This window comes from Mus musculus, chromosome 9 (genome assembly GCF_000001635.26).
Source record: "Mus musculus strain C57BL/6J chromosome 9, GRCm38.p6 C57BL/6J".
Lineage (NCBI taxonomy): Eukaryota > Metazoa > Chordata > Mammalia > Rodentia > Muridae > Mus > Mus musculus.
In genome coordinates, this window is record NC_000075.6 from 66814657 (window position 1) to 66839556 (window position 24900).

Genomic DNA, 24900 nt, shown 5'->3' on the forward strand with positions numbered 1-24900 from the left:
GCCTGCTTCTGGGCTCCTCAGGTATGCAGAGGGTGCACAAGCACACATTAATGTTTGTTTCTGATCTACCAACAAGCAAACAACACAAGTATAGGTACATAATAACCCTTTACTGGATCAAAAACTAAGAATCCTGTTGCCTCAGCTCAGACACAGGGTTACAAAAGTGCACCACCATGCTTGGTCACACTATTTCCTTACTGCCTTGTAAGTTCAGGCCTAGAATTTATTCCCACTTAGAATAAAAAGATGTATAGGTGTCTATGAAATACAACAATCAATGGAAGAAAAAAGCTGGCTTATACACGTGTCCTTTGACCTCCACACACACACATAATAATTGTTAATTTTTTAATTAAAAGAACATTTTGGCCACCATCAGACATTTAAACGTGGATACAACACAGAAAGTTTATATGGTAACTCCTAACAACTTTATTAAGTATGTAATACATGCATGGCATCCACTCACTTATAAGTGGATATTAGCCATATAGTACAGGATACCCACATTCTACTCCACAGACCTAAAGAAGCTAAACAGGAGGGAAGGCCCAATTGAGAATGATTGACTTTCACTTAGAAGGGGAAATAAAACAGTTATAGGAGACAGATGGAGGGAGGGGACTGGGTAGGAGAGGGGACAAGGATGGGGACTGAACCACCAACCAAAGAGCATGCACAGGCTGGACCTAGACTCCCAGCACATATGTAGCAGATGTGAAGTTCTTTCTTCATGTGGATCACCCAACAACTAGAGTGGGGCTATCCTTAAAGCTCTTGCCTGTCTGAGAAATATGGTCCCCTAATTGGGCTGCCTTGTACTGGCCTCAGCAGGAGAGGATGCACCTAGCCCTGCAGAGACTTGATATGCCAGGGTTTGGGGATACACAGGGAGGGAGTGTGTGAGATGAGGACCAGGAAGGGGTGCAGCAATTGGGGTGTAAATAAAAATTTTTAAAAGATCCTTGAACATATCCATAATTGCTGTTTTGAAGTCCTTGCCTGATGATTCAGCTAAATTGGATTTCTTGGGGCCTATTACAATATGGTTACTAACTTCTAAAAGAGGTATATTGTCTTGACTGTTCTTGTTTATGTCTCTGTGCTGTGATCCAGTCACTGGAGTTACAGTGTCTGAGGTGTTACGTGGGGTAAATATCTGGTTTGGTCTTTGTTGAGTGGGTAGTCTGTTCTTTGGTTCTTGTTGCTCACTGCTCTGGGGGTCCCCAGTGATTCTGCCAGGGAGTGGATGATACAAAGCAATAGAGATGAACTAAGAGGAACGGCTGAGAGTCAGCAGGAAAGAACTAGGGGTACAGAGGTCAGCATCAAGAGGCAGAGTCCCCAGGGAGAGGAAGGAGAATGGGAGCAGGAAGGCTGCTACAGAATTAATAACAACTCTGGAGAGACAGAAATGGTGGACAGGAATGAAAGTGAAATTTGCCTGCCTGAGTGCGGCCACTGGGTTCCCTGGTAGAAAGTGTTCTTCAGATCAGCAGCTAACACAAAGGAACAGGGATGGGCTACAGAAAGGCTGAGAGGGTCACTGATCTGCACCAAGAGGCAGTCTCCAGGGTATCGAGATTGCACTGGTAATAACAGTAATTCTGGAGAGACAGTAATGAAAATGCTCTATTTACAGATTTGTTTATTTTACTTTATTATATTTTATTTTGAGACAGGGTTTCTCTGTGTAGCCTGGCTGTCCTAGAACTCACTCTGTAGACCAGGCTGGCCTTGAAATCACAGAGATCTACTTGCATCTGCCTCCCAAGTGCTGGGATTAAAGGAATGTTTCACCACCTCCTGGCATATTTACAGACTTTTTGAGGTAAGTCTCTAGCTCAAGCTGGCCTTAAACTAACAAGCCTCCTCTTACTTCAGTACTCCATCCCATCCCCAAGTACTGGGATTATAGATGTAAGCACAATCAATGGCCTATACTTAATGTTTTAATCTATGTGATTAATTAGAAGTTCTTTAGCAACAAAAGTCTTATACTATCATGTTTTTCAATCCTTTAAAACTGTATAAGGAATGTTTTGTGCATGACAAGCACTAATAAATTACTATACATTCCATTTATTATTTTATACAAGTACTTTTTAAAAATATTTATTTATTTATTTATTTATTACATATGTAGTGTTCTGCCTGCATATGTATCTGCAAGCCAGATGAGGGCAACAGAGCTCATTATAGATGGCTACGAGCTACCATGTGTTTGCTGGAAATTGAACTCAGGACAGTCAGTGCCCTTAACCCCTGAGCCATCTCTCCAGTCCCCTTACACCAGTACTTTTAAAAAATATACTTTACAATATTTACTATGATTTATACTTAAATAACAAGTACCACCTACAAGTCATTGAGCCTCAAAGTCTTGAAAGACACAGTTACAACGGTCACCTTAGGATGTGTTGAACATCCAAGTGTTCTACTCAAATTCGGACAATAAGACTGCTGATTTTCAATGAGATAAAAGCAAAATACATTTTTTTTTCCCAATAGGAGCTTTTACATACCAAGGCTGGTCACCAGAAATATCCATTCTAACTAAAATCTAAACAAAAGACAACTAAAAGACTCACAACTTTATTGAGAAAGGGCCAAAGAGACTGTAGCCGACTCTGAGCTGACTTGGGAAATGTGCCCCTCCTCACCTGTGTTACAGGCTCAGAGGTATTGGCCCTGAAGCTGGATCATCCGGGAAGATGATCAGTATAAACCTGGAGCAGCCTCATTCAAACAGAGCCAACTGCCACCATATGGATTCCTGTGATAGGTCCTCCCAGTTTCCTGAACCTCCTGTCTGAGGATAAAGGCCGCACACAACCTCTCAGCTGCTTCGTCTCCTCTCTAAGGGGAGGGAAAGTGACAAGACTAAGCTATTCAAAGCTGCCAAGTAGAAACTAAATCATGGATATTTTCACTGGCCTCTGTCTTTAGCTACTGCTGCACACTGATGTCCACTGTTGGTTTCTGAGCCTTTGTCTTTCTAGTCCATGAAAAATCATATATGAAGCTACAAACCAACAAACTCCAGCAGAGGCACTGACATGACTTAGAGCTGAAGTAACCTTTAAGGAGGTAACTATGGTGGATTCTCGGGCAGTCTGTAGTCTTGCTAGAAGCTTCATTATTCTTGCATCTCTACACAGACACTCAAATATTTTAACCATGGTGAGAGTTTATCAATTAAGGTTTAGTTTCTGGGTAAGATTCTAGCCAGCTCAAAACACTGACTGCATCTTTGTTTAAAACACACCCATTCTTCTTGTTACCATGGTGCTGTCACGCTCACCTCCAGTGTCACTGCCAAACCCTCTCACTGCTGCCCCTGGTTCTGATAGACAGTGCACGTGTGTGCTGGGATCACCAAGGCATCACTTCCACCAAGAGGTCATTGCTACTTTACACTCTGTTCCCAAAAGACTTGGATTGGGAACAGTCTCCACAGTAGACTCCCAATGCAGTAGCATTCCTCTTACAGAGGAAGCCAGAGGCCTTATCTGGAAGACTAACAAAGCCCTTGCATAGTCCTGTAAAGGGAATGCTGTTTGTCTCACAGTAACCAGAACCCAGGCAAACTGCTGAAGATGAAAAGTTACATGCCAGCTTGAAATCTGGCAGCTTAAGGTCTATCTCCAACTTTACTCTGTACCATTAGGGTGATGGCACTGTTTGGTGTCACAGTAGCAAATGAGAAGTGTCAATGTCACACTACTTTGTGGTTTAGCTACACTCTTGCAAAGTCCAGAGAAGATCTGCCAAAGGTCCATCATTCATCTCCCTGCCCAGCTTCTCAGAGATAAAAAAGGTGAGCATTCCCTTGACAAGCCAGTTTCAGACAGCACACACAGCAGCTTAAAACTGAGGAGTCTATGTTGCTGTTAGTATTTTATAATGAATAAACTTGTGGAATCCATAGAAATTGCACTGCCAATTTCTTCGAAGGAATTCAGCATATAATTTTAAACTCTCCCAAGGAAGTCAGCATATAATTAATCCTAAAGAGCCTGAATTTATACTCAAATAAATAATCTAGTGTCTGAGGAAGAAAAACTTAAAATTGATAAAATAATGAGAAAACTACAGGTTCTACATGGACCTTACCTTGGCTAAGTTATAATGCCAGTGTAGGTTACTGCATTTAAAGGCACAGCCTATGATGCTGGTGAAGGCTAGCAAACCCATCCACAGACAGAACAGCCCTGGAGTCTGTGACATCAGTACATAAAAAGACAAGGGCTACGCTGGTTACCACATTCAGATATTTACTTGCTCAGCTGAAGTTGGCTTAGAAGACCAACACTAAACAGCTTTTGGGTGTTTTCTCGAACTCCCCATTGGACCCCAGTGACTCTCAGCTGTCCTGCACATCCAGGATAATCAAGTCTGGAGAAGCCCAGAAGCATCAGTCCTTGTTTCCCCAGATGCTTCAAATGTGCAGCCAGGCTGCAGGCTACACTGCAGCTCTTCCAGAGGCTGCTGCATGAAAGCACAGGACAGTTCCAGGCTGGACAGTTCTGTGGCTTCCAAGTTCCAAGAGACAGGGGTCTTTTTAGAACAGGGCCCAGTTGTGCTTCCTCTAAAGACACAGGCTGCTGCTTAGAGGTGCTGATGGTCAGAGGTTATCTGGAGCGTTGGTTGTAAAGAAGAAAATCCTTGTCTTGGCAGAGCAGGCAGAATTTCAGGCTTCGGCAGCTGCCTCCAGCAACATAAAATGCCCAGATGCCCATGAGCACCATGATTATATATGCTGTTACCAGATTCACTTCATAATAAGGACTTAGAAAAGTCTGCAAGGAAAAAATAAATCAGTTTGGGTAAAAGCACAAACTTATTAAACATGTGGAATAAACAGAGATAGGGGAAAATACACAATGCTTCCAACAACTGGATGTTCTCACAAACATGAGATGAACATCATCTCTGTGTCAGGAAGGCACAGAGAACAATCTATTCAACAAACAGTGGTCAGTGATTTTGCACTTTGCTTGAGTCAAATGGCAACTCAGAAGACAGCTGTTAGCCAGAACTTAATGGGATACTTAACAGAAAACACATGGAGGACATGCCTAATTTATACCCATTTCTGTGCTAAGTTGGCTTTAAGAATTTACAAGAAGCAGGGCATGGTGTTGCACGCCTTTAATCCCAGCACTCAGGAGGCAGGTGGATTTCTGAGTTTGAGGCCAGCCTGGTCTACAAAGTGAGTTCCAGGACAGCCAGGGCTATAGAGAGAAACCCTGTCTCAAAAAACCAAAAAAAAAAAAGAAAAAAAAAAAAAGAATTTACAAGAAAGTCAGGTACATCTAGATTACTTCAATAAGAACCATTAGTATTCAAAGGAACATGAGGAAACGGAGATAGGTTTTGGCTGTGCAATTTCTATGGATTCCAAAAGTTTATTCATTATAAAACACTAACAGCAACATAGCTCAGTGGCAGAGTGCATGCTTATTATGCATGACGTCCTGGATTCAATCCCCAACACCAAAGCATGATTGACAGAGTGCCAAAAGGTGCTGTGACTGAAAATACCGAGGACAAGGCTTCACTCTGGTGGAACTTATATACTAATAAGTAACAGATCAAGAAGAAATAAATCAATTACAAATTGTGATTGCTGCTAAGACAGAATACTTACAGTTATGACAAATGCTAGAATGAGAACAAGGTGATCTATTTAAGGGGTGATGTGGGCCTCAAGAAAGTGGCACTTAAGTTGAGACAGACAAGAAGGGGAATGCACTAGCCCTGTGCAGGCTGGCCATGGGAGGAGCAGAGATGAGGACAGAGATGAGATCTAGATGATACAGATGAGAACTAGAATCAGTAGGAATACAGTTTAGGAATGGAGGAGCAGATGAGGTCAGGCAGCTGTGAAGCCCTGGCTAAGGGGTGAGAATGTTACTCTGTGTGATGCAGGGTCATAGAGAGGGTTTAGATTGGGCTGCTAATGGTTGGCTTTGATTGTTAAACTGCATGAAATGGATTAGAGGGACTGGTGAGTCAGGAGATGAGTCAAGAGGAGACTGCACTGGTGAGGAGAGTGTGAGGTGGTCATCTATGGGGTATGGTAGAGATGGAAAGCAGATAGGATGAGCTCACAGGGCTCACTGATGGGTTCAATGTGAGGAAGATGCCAAGTCTCTTGTATTTCTGGCCAAAAACCTTGAATGCACCCTTGCCACCTCTTCCTCTCACAGGCCTCTTCCACTCTGTAGGAGGCACTGATGGCTCCACTGTGGACACCTGTTTCCTGAATCCAGCCATTTCTTGAGCCTTGCTGCTTTCATCCCAGTCCTCCCTGCCTTTCCCTTACTGAGGTGACCTCTCCATCCTTTCCAGATGTGCATTCCAAGGCATACTTGTGTGGGATCACGGAACTCTCGAAAGTTGGTCCTCCTCTTCCATGAAGTGCTCCACAGATTAAACTCAGGTTTTCAAGTTGGCCTGGCAAGCACTTTTGTATGCTGATGAGGCGTGGTGCTAACTAGCATGGCTGTGGAAACCACGTGGTATTTGTGGGAGATGCTGTTAAGAGTTGATGGTGAGAGGGAAGTGTGTGGGTTGGAGGTTAGAGGCACATCTAGAAAATGTAAGGCTTTGGCTTTTCCTCTTAAACAGAACGGTTGTTATAACAGTGTTGAAGAAAGGAATGTGACACTGTGGAGGCTGAGGCAGCATGACTTTGAGGTCAGTCTATGTACCTTGTGATTACCAGGATGGCCTGGGCTACAGACCAAGATCCTGCCTCAAAATACAAATTACTTTTACCTTTTCCCTGTCCCAGGAGAAACCTTTTCAATATCGTGTGTAAAATGTGCGAAGAGTCTAGACAAGGCCATAGCAGGGTCACTTGATAACTGTCATGTATTTGAATGACATATTACCAGTCAAACCCAAGTCATTACACACTGCTTAAAAATAGATCTGACACGCGTTTTAAACTTTACTTTGTGAACTGGCACTGTTATAATGTCAGTAAGGAGTGGAACCAACACTTCTGCTACTGGTCAGAGTGGAAAGGGTCGCCAGCTTACAGAGCATGTTTCAGCAATTTGTATCCAACACTCAAAATACTCACAGCAATTAGTCAGTTTCCATGGTTCTGTACCTCAAAACCTATGGGAAGCGTCCCATGCACTTAAAAACAGTCACAAAAGCTCGACAACAGCCAGGACAACAGCAAAAGGGAAGTGATTAACCAGTCAGACTAAAGTAATTTTCATGTAACGATTTAAACTTACTAAAATTTGTATCTTGAGGGATCTGTATTGAAGGAAAATCGCTTCAGATGCCCTTCGTAACACAAGCACAGTGCCAACCACTTTAGGCTTGACCATAAATCCACTGAAGGGCAGGCATGGGAAATCTCTAATGAGACAGATCCCATACTGACAGTGGCTGTCACTCTACTAAACTGGCAGGACCCATGTCCACTTCCAGGGCTTCCCTGGTTTGTGCTCATGTCCCCATGAGCCTGTCCCTCAACTGGGGTGGAATCCACCACTCAGAGGTCTGCACCTGAATTCACAAGCCCCAAGCACAGTGCCAGCACTCACCTGGGTGGACACCACCAGATGCGTCAGGAGAACCGTGAGGAGGGTGTACCACTTATTCTTCTCACAGCCATCAAAGAACACAACGCCCCAGAACACGTGCAGCATTATGACGACCAGTGTCATGAAAGCTGAAAGACATGTCAGCAGTTAGGGGCCAGGCCTGCAGACAGCAGACACCAAAGCCAGGGGAACCCCATAACTGCTCACCAGCTCTGAGGGGCCCCTGGCTGCAGTGGCAGAATCTGACCACCAGAGCCCAGAAGTAGCTTTGAGAGGAACTCTGAGTGAACTGTCAAAGAAGCATATCTTTCTGGAAGTGGGGTCCAGCCTTTGTAGCAGCTATTCCTCTAGAATATGGACCTGGTTGACAAAATCCCAACTTGGATTTGGTTTTCAAAAAGGTTCCCTGAGATATGCAATGAGATTAGTATAAAATCTACACAGCTTATTTTCAATTAGCCTGCAGCCCTACCTAAGGTGAATTTTCAGGTCTAGCCATTCTGAAGAGAACAGTTCCTAAGGACAGATGGCTGCCAATGGTGTGACACTGAGACCACTTACCCGAGTCAAAAAGACCAAGGGAATTCTTTTTATATCATAGTGTTTCTTGATGTCAATCAAATGTCAAGGGAATTCACTACCACAGGCATTTGGCATCTAGCTGGCAGCCTCTGCTCACCCTTCTCTCAGGACATTGCCATGGGTGCTAAGATTAGCTAAGTGTGCTCCCAGGGTTAGCTCCGAGAGTCCAAATGCTCTTGCTGGTGGCATTTTTCAGCCTGTTCTTATTCTAAACAGTGTTATCCTGCAAGTTTCAGACAAGTATTCTCTGGACCTCGTTGACCCTTAGCTTGCTTCTAAAGTCTAGGTCTGAATGTCTTGATCCTTCCTGCTAAGAAATCTGATGGACTGATTTTGCCTCCATTGTCAAGTCAGACATCTCAGACTAGCATTCAAGGCCCTCAACAGTCTAGACCCAAATGACTTTAACAGGACATCCTCTAGGAATTTTCAACTCCACCTTTATGTCAGAAACACAGAACTTGTGCCAGATTTGGAGGTGCAGGACTCAGGAGGTAGAGACAGAATTAGAAGGCTCAGAAGTTCAAGGTCATCTTTGATTTGCTTAGGAGATATTAAGTCATATAAAGTAGAATTTAGCTAAGGGAGCACTTTCTCCAAAATACCCCAAAGGTAAGTAGTAACCAGGCCTGTTAATCGTGAAGAATGCTAGGATGTGTTTGTTTACCAGGACTGACCAGTGTAGGCTCTCTATTCCCAAGACAACAGTGACAAGCCTGACTTAAAACCAACCATTATGCCTATTTCCATATCAAAGAACACGCCTATAACAGACAGCCCAAGGGGATAACACAGGGTTGCAACCACTGACAAATTCTTATAGGTCATAAAGCTCACACAGTTCTCTTCTTGAGAAAGCATAATTCTAACAGATGGGCAAAATGACTCCTGGTCACAACTATTTGAAAAAACAAACAACACTGGTGTACTTAAAATAATTATGGCAATGTCTTTAGTGTATAAATCTCTCATCTGCTAAGTCTCCAGATTTACACCATCCTGTCTGTTTACATTGTAAACCTATGAGGGGAGTGTTTAAGAATGACAGCATATATAAAATGCATAAGCCTAAGATGTACATATAAGTTAGGGAGGTCTACTGTTTGAGGCTGGCTCTTCTTCAGGCATTAGCCAGAGCTGGATGCATGCTATTATAAAAGAGCACTTGTTTATTAATCTCTAACTATAGAGAATGATTTCTCACTGGAAAGACCCAATGCTGTAACAGTGGCAGAAGGAGAGAACTGACTCCCACAAGTTGTCCTCTGACCTCCACACATATGCCATGATACCCAAAATTATGTTCTCAAATAAATCTATCCTCTGTACAGCCAGCAAGTTCATCGGCTTGAAAACCTTTGACTTTCTGAGGTCTATAGCATACAGTTCAGATCCTCTAAATCTGGCCACAAGTTAAGGGAAAGTGTGTTAATGGGTCATGTTTCTTAATGTTGCCTCCACATCTCCATGTCAATTACCTTTGCAAATATCCAACTCAGCTCCATTCCCATATAAAATTAGACAACCTTGACTTAAAAGTTGGCCACTAGGCCCATCCCATACCAAAAATCCTGCCTCTAACAGGTAGCTCATGGTGCCAGTATAGGGTGACTCCCATCATTAAGTCCTAGCAGATCATTAAGTCACCTGTGCTCTCATTAGGAAAAGCCTAATTCTGTCAGGTGAGCAAGATGACCCTAGGTAACAACTCTTCAAAAAGAACAACCCTGGTGCACCTAAGAAACACTTTTGGCAATGTCTTTGCTATATAAATCTCCCAACTGCCCAAGTTGCCAGACTTGTTTCTTGTCTTCAAGTGCAACCTGGAGTTAGGATGCAAAGGAGATTTAAGGTTGACAGTGTATGTTGAATGTGTATGCCTCAGGTCTATATAAGCTGGTAAAATGTCCTGCTTGAGGCTGGCTCCCTTTTGTGCATTCACCGGAACAAGTCATACACTGTCATTAAGGAGTAGCTGCTTCCTTCATTAATCTCTAAAGTGTGCAGAGTAATTTCTTACAGATAATGCATATCGATTCTATGCCACAATACAATAAATTACAATGTGAATGCTTCCTCTAGAAACCATGCCATGCAGCCACCCTGAAGTGATCACTGTGACTCTTTAGCAGAGATGTGGGTAGGTTGCAAGGGGAGGTTCAGGAGGGACCCGCACTGTAGAGCCAGAACTAAACAGAATTGGCTGTTAAACAGGCCCACAAATGCCAGGATTCCTAATACACACAGCCACACAGTCACAGAGCCACATGGGTTCTAGCTGAGGTTGTTGAGGAAGGCTAGACTTTCAAATGCTTGTAGTACTGAGTTTAGTTTCATTTAATGCTTAATGACTCTAGGCATTCTTTCTTCATTTTTCATTTTCTTTAGACAGTGTTTCACTATGTAGCTCAGGCTGACCTTGAACTTGTAGGGATCCATCTGCCTCTGCTTCCCCCACCCCCAAGTCCTGGGATTAAAAGTATATATGCCACCATACCCAGCTTTTTGGTCATTGCTTCTGTCCTGTCTGAAAGCACTGGAAATGGAGGCCTGTAGGGCCTCTTCCTTCTACTTGGAGCATCCCTCCCTGCAGCCCTTTCCTTTGTTGGCCTTGGTTATTAATCATCTTTAAGAATTTTCTATTCAAATGGCACTTCCTCCATAAACTCGTATTTATTTTTCAGTAAATATTTTTAAGTGCCATCCAGTAACAAAGGTCTCCATGAGGCTCTGGGGATGGCCATGAACAAGATAGCCTTAACTTTTATCATTTAGCACACAACTGGGGTTGGGGGCATTAAACAGTAGTCACGTCAGTCACTCACACCTGAGGTACATATGAAAAAGGCAGAGACCTTTCCTGTTGCCATGTGAGTCCATGCCTGTCTTCCTCTCTGTAACATCTACATTATTCTTTGTGTTTGCTTTTATTCCTCCATGGGCAGAAGGCATGGAGAAACCTTTAATAGTTATTTACAGAATATATAGTTAAATAATGGAAAGGACTTGTTCCCAAGTATTAATGAGTTAGGATATGATATGACTTGAACTTGGAACTCCAATCCCATACTACCTTCCCTAGCAAACTTACAAGAAATGGCAGAATCTAACTTACTGCTGGCCTGCTCCACAGATAACAAAGGACAAACGTGTTCATTTCATAAACTATGCCTGTCTGTAACATAAAAATCCATGTATATACAGGCATCATACAATTTATGTATTATTAACACAACTGACATAAGTAGAGGTTTATTTACTTTCCTACTCCTTACTTACTCTAATTACCATTTTAGGAACAAATCTACTTTTCCAAGGCACTCATTTTAAGCTGGCCTTGAAACAGATTTGTTTACTGAAGGGAGTTGGCACCATCTAGAGGACAGAAGCCAGAAATACAGGAGGATGGAAAGAAGTTCCTTAAACACTGTAAACTTTAAGAAGATTCGTAAAACTGAAGCAGTAACAGACTTTAGCTACTTAAACTATATTTGATTCTTTTTTTTACAAATCTAGCATTATGGTCATTAAAATTCATGTCACAAATATTCCAGTTTAGAAATATTTACAAAGGTGATCGGCTCTGTTGGAGGCAGCGTTAAGCATGACCTATTAACACACTCCCCCTTAACTCAGAGCTGGAGTTAAATAGTCTGAACTGTATGCCGCAGGCCTCAGAAAGTCAAAGACCTTTCCAACAGGGAAGACTAACTTGCTGGCTGCACAGAGAACTGGTTCTCTTGAGTGGCTGACAGCAATGATGTCCATAGGAGAGGCAGAGATTCGAACTAACAAGGAAACAGAGAATGGTGGAGGACTGTCAATGCACTCAGGGACATGGGCATGATAAGACAGATGGCTCTAAGCCACTACAGCTTTTAAAATTGGCCATTTCTCTATACAACCTTTTTATTCTATTGAAATCTACTGAAACTCTATCTATTTTTTGGTTGCATTTCCCTAAAGATGGTAACCTCCCTAATGAGCATTAGCCTGGGTGTAAACACTGATTTAGTTGAAAAAAAATAGATTTATGAGTTCATGTATTTCAATGACATAACTTCTGTGGGTCAGACAATTATAAATACAACAGATGCCAGGCATGGTGGCACATGCCTTTAATCCCAGTACTTGGGAGGCAGAGGCAGGTGAATTTCTGAGTTCAAGGCCAGCCTGATATATAGATTGAGTTCCAGGGCAGCCAGGGCTATACAGAGAAACTCTGTCCCAAAAAACCAAAATAAATAAATAAATAAATAAATAGATAGATAAATAAATAAATCAATAAATCATATTTTCCTCTATTTTTAAACAAATGTGAAATTTAATGAAAATAATATTCTAATTATAAAACAAATGTGTTATCATTATTGCTGGTGATTGAAAAGCAATGTGAAGAGTTTGTCCTTTAATAGTATCTGCATAAAAGACAATTAATCTATCATTTCTTCTCTCTGAACTTAAAGATTAAACCATACTATGTAAATCTAAAAAGCACTGAGATGTAGATTAAGTAAATATTAAGACTTAGAACTGGGGGCCATGTATTTAATCCCTAGTACTAGATAAAGAAAAAAATATTAAGACTAATAGGCTTACATTGAAGATGAATATAAAATTTCAAAAACAAAAAGACTTTATCTCATACAAATGAACTGCTAATATTTCAAATATACTTTAACATTTTAGAATAGCAAAATGAAGATATAGATCTTATGCATGATAAATTCTATAGTATTCCGAAGCACTCCAATCAAACCCCGGCCCTCACTCCCAGGTCCTTCACTTATAGTGCCTAAGAATATCTTGCCTTTAAAAAGCTTAACATAAATCATCATTCACTTGAATTCTGAAGCCAATGAATGCAATACAGATGATCCTTTAGAGCAGAACCCTGAACACGCACATACCTGGCACATACCTGAATTAAGGAAGAACTGAGGAGAATCACCATGAATGCCCACTGTGCCTGGCCCCAAGGAGTTAGACAGGGTGTTCACAAAGGAAAACACTCCACTCATGATTCCAAAGCCCAAGCCAGAAACTAAAGAGGAAGAAAAACACCGGTAAACCCTTTTCCTGTTAGGCGTCCACTTCAGCTCTCATTTGCAAGGTCTGGGGAATGCTGTTTCACTGCAGTGACAGGGTCTGCTTTCTTGGCATGTGGAAGGCATGGCGTAGTTCCTACAGCTGCAGAGAAAGTACTGCTGCAAGGCTGAGGAGGAGTTGGGTCTTTGGACTGGAAGGCAGAAGGGAAGGAAACAGCCTGCTGTTGCTGAAGCACCGGCCAGCCAGCTCTGGAAGGCTACGTGAGAAAGTGCAGAGCATGAGGAGTGGGTAAATGAACAAGGGATGGGCACAGAAGGGACAAGAGAGGATGTGAGGGATTAACTGTTTGCAAGGTGAGACCCCTGGGCCAGACTGAGCTAACTCTACATAGAGACCTGGATCGTATGTGTGTATGTGTGTGTGTGTGTGTGTGTGTGTGTGTGTGTGTCTGTGTTACATGTGCATGTGAGAATGTGTATGTGTAGACATGCACACTGGTGCCTATATGAGTTTATGTGTACCATGTACAGGTGTGCATGTGGGAGTGCGTGTGTGTATTTGTGTGTGTGTGTGTGTTGTGTATGTAGATATGCACACTGGTGCCTGCATGAGTTTATGTGTACCAATGTATAGGATCTGCAGGTGTTGGATCCCCTAGAGGTAGAGTTAGAGGAGGTTGTGAGCCACTATGTGGGTGCTGGGAACTGAATTCGAGTCCTCTGCAAGAGCAGTAGGTGCTCTTAAAGGCTGAGCCATCTCTCCAGCACTTCTACTATTTTTCTTCATGACACCACAGGGTCTAACTTACCATACGCCAACAGTCGCATCGAGGGTGCTATGTCCTCCTCCGGGTTTATGCTTTTCAAACCCTCACTGGCTTTTCTAAAAGAGAAATACCTTTTTAAAAAATTTACAGCTGTGGGTTTTTTTTTTGTTTTGTTTTTTGTTTGTTTGTGTGTGTGTGTGTGTGTGTGTGTGTGTGTGTGTGTGTGTGTGTTTAGGTTTTTACAGGACCCTTCAAAACTAGATAATAATGAGGCTTCTGATCAGGTTACACTCTAAGTCCAGAGTCCATTTACCTGAAACCCAGCATATTTTTTGGCAACTTAAGTCAAAGGAGATTTATACTTCTCTTAGCTGAGGTTTACATAAGAGGAAAAATTTAAAATATTTGTAATAAACCAATAGGGATTAAGCTCAATGGAATTAACAGCAATGTTTTCATTTCTGAGATCAGTAAATACTTCTCATTATCCTGGGGGATCTACCACTTTGGATTTTCTTTTTCTCAAAATCTTATATCTTTATCTCCAACTTCTTGGCATTCTGATGTGTTTTCCACTGTGGCTATATTCTCCCAGCCTCCCTTCTGTCTTCCACTCCAAAGAACCAAAATCCTTCTCACCCTTCTTTAGCACTTTGTTCACACACGCCAAGAACAGCATCTATCACTGAGCAGCACCTGCAGCCTGCCCTCCCCCAGCTTGTCCTACTCCTCCCCATTGCTATTTATTGTAATAACTGATAGACTGAGAGGCCAATGTCTCATGTTGCTACTTAACCATACCATCTTATGATTTTAAAATATTTTACATATATGATTCATATTCCCAATTAAGCGTCAAGAGAAATGCAGTCTGCTATTTTTCTAATATGCTATATGATAAAATGCTGCCTTTAGAATAGGATATAAGTACTTAAATGAAAAAACAAATACTTCTTAAGTAAGTAATCAATCTGGAGCGATAATATCCACACTTCTGTTACAGCCAATTCACAAACATACAAAAAGTCTGCCTCTGCTCCCTGCTTCACCGTGCAGACATATTAGGACTGTTAGGCGTGGCTCATTATACTGCTGTCTCTGTGGCCCAGAAGCTCTGCAGCTGTTTACAGGCCAACTGAAAGGATATTTGAATTATACTCACTGTAAAGTCTATCTACTAAAGTAGCAAAAGAACCAACACTTTGGAATGACCTGTCAGTCAGTGCTGAAACAAAATGAGGTGAGAGGAACTCTAAGAACAGACCTGTCAACCAGAGAATACTTATTTCCCAGCCTCTGTGTGAATTGAAACTCCAGGGGAGCCAGGTGTGGGGCGCAGGTTTGTAGTCGTAGCACTTGGGAGACTAAGGTACTAGAACTACTGCATGTTCAAGGCCATCCTGGTCTATACAGTGATATCTACTCAAAAAGCCAACATAAAATACATTTTAAATATCAAGGAACAAATACTTATTACTGTTGGTCTACTTATTGCATAAATACAGAAATACTGCATGAATATCATTGCTTTATTAATCACTGTTCTGGTGATGTAGAATTCAATCAAAATAGCCATATGCACACTGTCCTCTGCTTTTCTAGAATCGAAAAGAACAATTTGCTATTTCAGTGTTGTCCATTTGGAAGCACTGTTTAGTAGGAAGGATGTGACCCAGATGTTTATGTGACTGTCTCTGCAGCAGAAACCAACTAATAAAATAAACCTACCATTCAAGGAACTCTTTTACATGTTAGTTAAACCTTATGAGTTATACAACAGCAATAATCGATTATCAACAAATGTATCAGTGCAGTTTAATCAATACGTTAGGATAATTTCTGTTTTGTGTAAGTTGTTTTTCTCTATTGGACACACTGTGGTACTGCAATCAGGAAGATATAAAGTTTCTAGCCATGATAGCCCATGTCTGAAATTCCAGTAAGGTCAGAAGTTCAAGGTCATTCTCAATTATATACTAGGTTGGAGGCCACGGGAGACTGCAGGAGACCCTGTTTCAGAGTAAAACAAAGCAAAATAAAACAAAACAACAACAAAAAACGCAAATGGTGTATTTCTATACAGAACCCTTGTTAATCTCACACTCGCACATACACACAAAAAAGAACAAGACAGAGGTGGTGGAGTCCCCTTTAATCCTAGCACTTGGGTGACAGGCAGTTGGAGCTCTGTGAGTTCAAGGCCAGGCTGGCTTTATAATAAGCTCCAGGCCAGTCAGTGTTACATAGTGAGATGCTATCTTAAACAAACATGAAGAAAATGATTTATCAATAGTTTCACAATTTTATATTGTAAAATTTGGAACTTCTAATTTTTGTTCCTGGGAACCTTAACAAATGTAATGGAGAATTTAGACTTGTGCAAACAGATGAGACATCCCACCAATCTCTGTCATGTTTTGTGCTTTCTCACTTCCTAATGTTAACAGGGAACTGTTGGTGCCCCAACATTTCCTCTCTCGAAACTGCTACACATCAAGAGGAAGTTTATTCCACTTCTGGATTTATGTATTTAAGATATTTGAGGTTTTTCTTGCTTGTTTGCTTGGTTTTTGAGCTGGTCTCGTGTCACTGGCTGGCCTCACTGTCGTTGGAGAGTAAAGAGTACAGGGATGCCCCACCATGCCCATTTTATTATTTTACTTAGCTAGGGACACTGTTAGTTTATCTGTCGGTACACTGTGAGGCTGAGTTATTTAGAAAACAACTCTGGTCAAGGGCTTTAATCACATTGTAGCAAAAGCATATGGTGAAAATCAGGCGGTAACAAAAGGGGACGCATCCACTGCCAACTGCCAAGGGGAGAGAAGGGCTTAGAAGCAACAACCACACCTTGAACTGAGGAGTGCTGAGCCTTGACAGGGACCCTGTGACAATCATGTGGCTGAGATTTCAATGGCACAGGACAAAAGTAGAACCATTTTGATTACCCTGTGAAAATATCCAGTTAAAGTCAGCCTGTAGGCTGAGGGGGAGGGGCATGGATTGTTTGCCTATTATGTGCAATACCCTGCCCTCAACGCCGAGTACTTTAAAATAAAAAGCAACAATAAATTAAATCTTTATGATGGTAATAACTAACTTTTGCATATCACAAATATTCAACACAATTAGATGTCCTCCCTGTAAACAACTTAAATGTTACATTTTGTTTCTTTGAAAGCTCTGGGCTCTTTCATGGCCACCATGCCCAGCTTAAAATGTTAGTTTTTCCTCTCTTTCTTTAATTTTTAAAACAATACTGGAGATCAAACCCACGGGCTCTGGGCAGGCTAGCATGGGCTCTACCAACTTGAGCTACATTCTCTGTCCTAAACATTACTTCCAACATTTACTTAATGCTCTTTACATTTTTTCCCAGAGACTACAAATTTTCATGTTAAACCTTTTCAAAAGTATATTTTTAAAGTTACATTTATTTATTATTTATTTTCTGTATGTGCATACTCCTGATCACATAAATGCCATGGTATACATGTGACGGTCAAGAGACAACTTGAAGTCCTTTCATTTTTTTCTACCTTTAAATGGGTGCCGGGGCTTGATCTCGGGTCATCAGGCTTGGTGGCAAGCACGTTTACCCACTGAACCATCATCTTGCCAGGTACTCCAAAGCTATGCTTTTTTTGCTACTAAGAAATGGCTTCCTGGTTTTCAATTTGTAACTTAAATTGCCTCATTATGAAAAGGGAACTCAATATCTACTGCTAAAAGCAAGATGTTTTTAAAAATCCAGAATAACAACATGTTAGGAAGGGAGATGACCAGAAGCCTGTCCCAGGGGGTGTTGCTGAGACTTACTTTAGGTTTTATCTATGAACTTCGTGGAGAGTCTGAGTGGCAGGAACGAAAACATTTGTTACTCCACTGACCTTACCACAGAAGCAAGGCTAAACTCATAACTTCCTGAAAGAACATAAGAACCTAGGGCTCCAAGTCCAAGCTCTGACTCAAATTACTGGTTTCATGTGACGTCCTCATGGGTCCTTCAGCTGATCATATCCTAGTCCCAAATGAAAGCTCATCTCACACACACACACACACACACACACACACACAAGCCAGTCCTCGTGACAGTCTCTCCCACTCTCTGTTTTTTTTTTTTTTTTTTTTTTTTTTTTTAAGAGAGGCTTCACTATACTCTGTGGATGTCAAGGAACTCACTTTGTAAACCAGACTGGCCTCAAACTCACAGATCTCTGCCTGCCTCTGGGGATTAAGGTGTGCACCACCAGAGCTTCTGTTTTACCTTTGCACCTCCAGTTCTGACAAAGTATCTGGGAAAATTCTCAAGAAACACTTTTGGGAGGAAGGAGAAGGAGGGAAAGGCAAGGGAGCAGGGGAGCAGGGGAGCAGGGGAGCAGGAGGGTGGGAGGGCGGGCGGGCGGACAGGCAGGCAGGCAGGCAAGCCAGGTCATAAATTTAAATACAATTTTCAGGCTAGAAATGTAACAACCACCAAATCATAATTCAAGTCTAACTGGGAAAATAAAACAAACATTTAACTTACTTTAACAGCTTATAATATGCGAGCCTGAACAGCTCTTGGATACAGACAGAGAGCAACGCTCCGAAGATGAGCAGATAATTCTGTACTGATTCATCTCTGTTGTTAGTAATGACTCTCACTAGGAACCAAAACATGGACGAAAGCAGGAGAGACACCAACCAGAAGAAAGCACTGGAACGTAGAAGACAAAAGTCACGAGTTAACAGAAGCACAGGAAACAAATATCTTGATCTTTTTTAGGAAAGAACCCCTTCACATGGTATTCCGAATCAGCATTTGCTAATCAATGGTCCATTTTCCTCCTAGTGAAAAAACAGTCCAAGAGGAACGTCAGATGCCCTCAACAAGGACGATTCAGTGACCCTGTCTGTGTACACCAGAACACTATCTGCCAAGGACTGGCAACGAGGAAGTTGGTTACTGCTTTGCCTCATTGGTGTGCCATAGAAACATATAACCAGTGGCTGTTACAATTTTCATATCCTAGAAAATGTGAATTTAATGGCTTAGCTGTCTGTAAAGATAAGTATCTTTTCTGAAGGAAAACAAACACCTACACCTGTATTTATTGTGTGCACCATGGAAAACTCAGAAGTTGAAAACCCATGCTGTGGTCTAGTTGTTTTCCAGGCCCGGTTCTTACAACCTTCCTGTGGACTTTAAGGACACAGCAAGCTTGACGTTCAACAGACTCTATTGATTTTTAATGCCAACAGCGAAGGAGCACTATTTATTACAGGAAAAAAGAACGCAGAGAGGCTGGAGTTCCTGGCTAGCCAGTGAGTTGCCTGGGTGCCAAGTCTCAGAAACTCAGTCTCAGCAGGTGCAAAGGGATCAAGACCGCAGTCACCAGCAGAGTTAGATATTTACCAAGTTCTCAGCAAGACTGGTCAGGTGTTGCAGCGGTTTTCTCAGGCTTTCACCATTGGCTGCACCCCAACCATTACCCAGGGGCCTACAAGAAAAATCTGAGCCCAAATTCCTCACAGGCATTCTGAGTCCAAGAACGGGGGTTGAGGAGGTGGACAACTGATCCCCAGGTGTCTTTAATGGCAGAGAGTGAGAACAGCTCTTCGATGCCGCTGAGCACTGAGTGAAATGAGAAATTCCTACGGAAAGACTAAGGCTCCATACACGAATGTATCCACTTATTCCCATCTTCCACAGAAGCCAAGACCCGCAGGACTCGCCTGCTCAGCCTGAACCCCCTCCCCCCAGTCTTGGACAGTCCCACAAGCTGGGAGCCACTGGGAGATGGGGATCCCGGGGTCGTGGAAACCCAGGAGAGGGAGGGACCCGCGGTGTCCGGGACTCGGCTCAACCTCACCCAGCGATGAGGAAAATGACGCGCAAAGGGTCGGTGGCGATGGTGAAGAGGTAGAGTGCGAACGCGGGCCCGAAGGCGATGAAGGCGCAACCGAAGAACACAGGCAGCGTCATGGTACCCACAGAAGCCAGTCCCGGGGGACCTGAGTGGATCCGAGGTGACTGGGACGATTTCTTAGCGGAATGCGGGGCGGGGCAGGCCTGCCAGGTACTCCGGGCTCGATCAGAGAAGGGGGCGGAGCAAAGCCCGGGAGGCGGGGCCTCGAGGTGCTCCAAGGCTTTTTTGAGCGGAGGGCGGGACGTACGAGAGGCGGTGCCTTAGGGGCGGTTTCTGGCCAATCAGAGCCTGGGGGCGGTGCAGGACACAGCCAGTCAGAGCAGAGGGCGGAGCGGCGCTCTAGATGAAGTGCCTTGAGATGCTCCGCGGCTTGTTTTTGCAGAGGGCGGGGTGGAGTCGAGGAGGCGGGTCCTCGAGCTGCTCCACAGCAAGGCAGGACTGGGCGGGGGCGGAGCTCGAAAAACAGAGCCTGTATCGCACAACGGTCAGTCGCAGAGGGGTGTCCAGGCGGATCTCGGGAGGTAGTTCCAGGAGGTGCTCCAGGCGCTGAGAGCGAATGGCGGTGCAGGATTCGGGAAGCTATTTCTTGAGAGGCTCAGAGTACTGTTAGAACCTGTGCAGCGGCATCGAGAAGCTGTCAGAGAGGCGGTTCCTCGAGGGGCTCCACGTGCTGTCAGAACCGGGGCGGCCTCTAGTGTCTCTGCGTGCGTACAGCGCAGGGGACAGGGCCTCGAGGGGCTTCACAAGCGGTCAGAGCGGAGGTGCAGCCTGGAAGGATTCGGTGTGCGGGCAGGCTGGGCAGCAACGCGGCCTCCTGGGACTCCACGTGCCGTCAGACTGCGGGGCGGGGCCTTGAGGGCTGGGCAGTTCTTCAGAGCACTCGGGGTGCTGAGAATGGAAAGGGGTCCTTCAAGGTTTCTTCTCTAGGTTTCTTGGGGCAATGAAAGTTGCCCGCCGAACTGGGCGGGCGCCTAGACCTCCGAGAGGCAAAGGGCTACACCAAGCCTCAGACTTGCCAGCGCTGCAGGTCCTTATTCCAAAGCGTGGCTCACTGAAGACTTAAAAGCTGTGCCCCAGCCCTCTTGCCTGTGGGTACACATTGTCCCTGGTGCTGGCCAACTGTAAGGTGGTCTAAGGGAGATTACCAGGCCACTTTTGTGCTGAAGGTCAATTGAAGTAAACAGCAGGACAGGGGCACGGTTCCTTTAAAGTAAGTATTTTTTCTGTGTCCGTGGTTGCAGGAATGTGGGGCTCCCATCCTATGTAAAAATCCAACTGGGCTGGTATGACCCAGGTGAATCATCCCCTATGGAAAAGGAATAATGAAATACTGACGAGTTGTTCTGACAAGTTGGTTTCTGTGCCACTAACAGCCCTGATCTCCAAAAACTTAAAAAATTTTAAAGGCATTCTCTAATCATATCTGAATTTAAATTTCAGGACAAACAACCACAGCTATGTTAAGAATGCTACAAGGTTAATATTGACTAATTACATTCATGTTTGTGGAGAATTGAAACGCTGTAGATACAGAGCCAATATCTTGGGCTATCTAGCCTCTTTAACAGCTATTCATTCCCACCTCTGCATCTGCTCTAATGCCCTTGTGACTATCACGTGACAGGTTTTTTCCTTCATATTTACTACTAGCCTCCACAAACCCCAAAGCTAAGAATGTCATCGGATTGCAGCATCTGACACCTGTAGCAGAGATTTCCCTGCTCTGCTCTGCCCCACTTACCTGATATTTCCAATAATGCATCTGAAAGGGGCCTTGATTTATTACTTTCTTTTGTAACTGTAAAAACTTCATGTACTCATTTCCATGTGGGAAAACAGTATTTGGGGCAACCCCAATACTCTGTTCCCCAGGCCAAGATCACTCAAATTTGGCTGCAGAATAAACAATTTTGAAATGAGAGCTGTGTTTTGCTTGACATTCTTATAGTAACATCGCTTTGCTATACATTCAATCACAAGTCAATTTCAGTGATGCATCTGTCTTCCTGTTTAAATGTAAACTTCCAGAGGGAAAAGACTTTGTTATTTCCCAGTGCCTAGAAGAAACTAAAGTAAGGAATAGAATAATCTTGAAGATGAAGCATTGAAGCATCTGAAATCTATTAATTTCATAATTTCTAAGAAGCTTAAGAATAAAGATTATAAAGTTCTCTGGCCATTCATATTTAAGATACATCTTTATTCATGTTAAGTGAGACTACCTCATGAGTTATCTTGAGGACCAAGCCTGACACACCTATACATTCTGAATATCCATTGCTATAGTCTGCATCTGACCTGTCTCCTTCTGGCCAAGTTTGAACACTTGGACCCCAATTGGTGGCACGGTTCAGGAAGGTTGTTGACTCTTCAGGAGGTAGAGCACTGATGGAAGAAGTGGTTCATTAGGGATGGGCTTGAGGTTTTGTAACCCAGTCTGATTTCCTGATCATCATTGGCTTTGTGATTGTAGATGCAATGTGACCAGCTGCCTCTCCTCTTCTTGCTATGCCTTTCCCACCTTCATGAAGTGTAAGCTCCTCAACTGTAAGCCAAAAGAAACCGTTCATCCCTGAAACTGTTTCGTGTCAGGTATCTTGTCAACAGCAATAAGAAACATAACTAATACACCCATCACAAATGGTTCTGGGAAAGCCTCAGTAAAAAGACACTGAGAAAAGACACTTTCTCACTGGTAGAAAAAGCTGGGAACTAGTTTAAGGCATTTTGTTTATCATGTCTGAAAAATAAGAACTATTTCTTACAGAAGCTGTCATCTTTGCCACCTTAAACAGTCACATGTACATTTATTCCACTCTATATTTATTAGTTTGAAACAGGGTCTCATTACATAGCTCTGACTGGCCTGGAACTTACTATACAGACCAAGCTGGCTTTGAACTCATAAAGGACTCTTCCTCCTTAGCACTGGGATAAAATGTCTGTGCCACCATAGTAGGCCTATTTTTTTTTTTTTAAGTTATGTATAGGTGTGTATGTCTGTGTGTGGGAATGTGCACATGAGGGCAGGTGCCCACAGGGGCCAAAGGCATCTGGCCTCATGGGACTGCAGTTACAGACAGTTGTGAGCCACCTCATGTGGGTTCTAGGAACTGAACATTGGTCTTCTGGACGAACAGCAAGCGCTCTTAAGAGTTCCAGCTGGGGCTGGAGAGATGGCTCAGCGGTTAAGAGCACTGACTGCTCTTCCAGAGGCCCTGAGTTCAATTCCCAGCAGCCACATGGTGGCTCACAACCATCTGTAATGGGATCTGATGCCCTCTTCTGGGGTATCTGAAGACAGCTACAGTGTACTCATATACATATAATAAATAAGTTATTTTTATTATTAAATAAATAATAATATTTATTATTTATTTAATAAATAAATAAGCTGGGGATACTTCATTTTAAAATTATCTCCATCTGTCAAAACCAATATGCAGACAGTAGTGCAGAGTGACTCGCCATCAGGTAAGAGTGTTTTGTGTTGATCTGGAACCAAAATTATCAGTGCAATTCAGCTATTTCAGCGTCGGGCCGAAATGTTTCCACAGAAGCATAGTGTACTTGTGTCTTTAATAGACTTTCTGCATATTTTATTAAACTCTTTTTTTTCTTTGAGACAAAGCCTAATTCTATCTCCTAGGTTGGCCTTGAACTTACTATGTCATCTGGCCCTCCTGCTTGAATGTGTCTAGAGCTAGGATTATAAGCATGAGCCAACCATACTCTGCAATAAAACTTCCATTTGTCTTGCTTTTGACAGAGTCACGGGTTCAGTTTGAAGCTAATTCAGCATGTTTAAGCTTTACCCTGACTCCTAGGCAGATGGGGCTAGATTTAATATTTAGTTATAGCAACTGGTGTGTGTGTGTGTGTGTGTGTGTGCGCGCGCGCACATACACATTGTAATTTCTTCCTTGGCTTCAAAATAAGATACTTCCCCTTATGTTTTAATGATTTCATTACCACTATTTTAATCAGTGCCAGTGCATTTTTATTAAAGCTACTTCAAACATTTTAGAAGCACGGTAAGGCCTGGTATGGTGGTACGCACCTGGAATCACAATATTTGGGAGATAGAGACAATAAGAGCTTGTCAGAGGACAGAGTGGGGGAGAGAAACGAGAGCAGAACCTTAAAGTAATTGCAATCATTTATCTTTTACTTAGTTTGTGCTCACACATGCACACACTTGCATATGTGACATACATGCAGAAGTCAGAGGACAACTCTCCAGGTCAGTTCTCTCCCTCCCCAATCTTGGGCCCAGACTCAAATTCAGATTGCCCAGCTTGGCACCAGTCGCCTTTATCTCTCAGCCAGCTCACTGGCCCAAGAGCAAAAGCTTTAAATTACTATCACCTCACTCTCATCAGTGCCAAGCTCATTCTGACGACTTCCGAAGATCACTAAGTCTTTTAAATTTTCTTAAAGACCTACTATGTGCCTACTATGTGTCTTACTGAAAACCAAGGATTCAAAATTAAAGATTCAGTCTCCCTATTTCTGTAGGAGCTACAAGATTAGAAGATGACTAGGGAGCTAGTCAGGCGATGGTGTTATTTACTATCGTGAAGAAAACAGGAAAAAAATTCCCCTTCTGGGCCTGTGATTCTGGTAGAGGAGCTGAGGAGCAGCAGAGAGGATGGAGCTGAGGATTAGAAATGGTGTAGACTGAGGGGCAGAAATCTACGAGGACAGAAGAGGCTTGCGGTAGAGATACTACACCAAATTCCCACAAATGTTCTGGTCAGAAAAGTACAATCGTATACTCTTGTACTATGCAAAGGTCTTGGAGGATAAGACCAAGGTGTTGGGGAGGCTGGCTCCTATAGACAGCTTTGTGATGGGGATCCTCTTTCAGGTCCTAGAGATGGCTTACATTCCTCAGTTCACATCACTTTTTCTTGCTTTGCTTCCATGGTCATATAGCTTTCTTCTAAGTCCTTGTGTCCCTCTCATAGGAAGGCCCCTTGGGACTTCATTGGACCCATCTAAATAGCCCAGG

The 24900-nt window shown here is 43.0% G+C and overlaps 1 protein-coding gene across 2 annotated transcripts; it reads right to left on the bottom strand.

Moving 5' to 3' along the window:
• Positions 1-334: 334 nt before the first annotated feature.
• Aph1c (aph1 homolog C, gamma secretase subunit) lies at positions 335-20050 on the bottom strand. Of its 2 annotated transcripts, none has more exons than XM_006511398.4 (6): positions 19373-19709; positions 18503-18673; positions 14017-14090; positions 13081-13203; positions 7578-7705; positions 335-4805 (listed from the first exon to the last, which is right to left on the bottom strand). In XM_006511398.4, exons 2-6 carry the CDS (start codon positions 18634-18636, stop codon positions 4638-4640), a joined length of 627 nt encoding a protein of 208 aa, XP_006511461.1. In that variant the 5' UTR covers positions 18637-18673; positions 19373-19709; the 3' UTR covers positions 335-4637. The 2 variants fall into 2 exon arrangements, with proteins under 2 accessions (XP_006511461.1, NP_080950.1); NM_026674.3 differs by lacking the exon at positions 19373-19709 and adding an exon at positions 19830-20050 and having other exon boundaries at positions 338-4805.
• Between the last annotated feature and the right edge of the window lie 4850 nt (positions 20051-24900).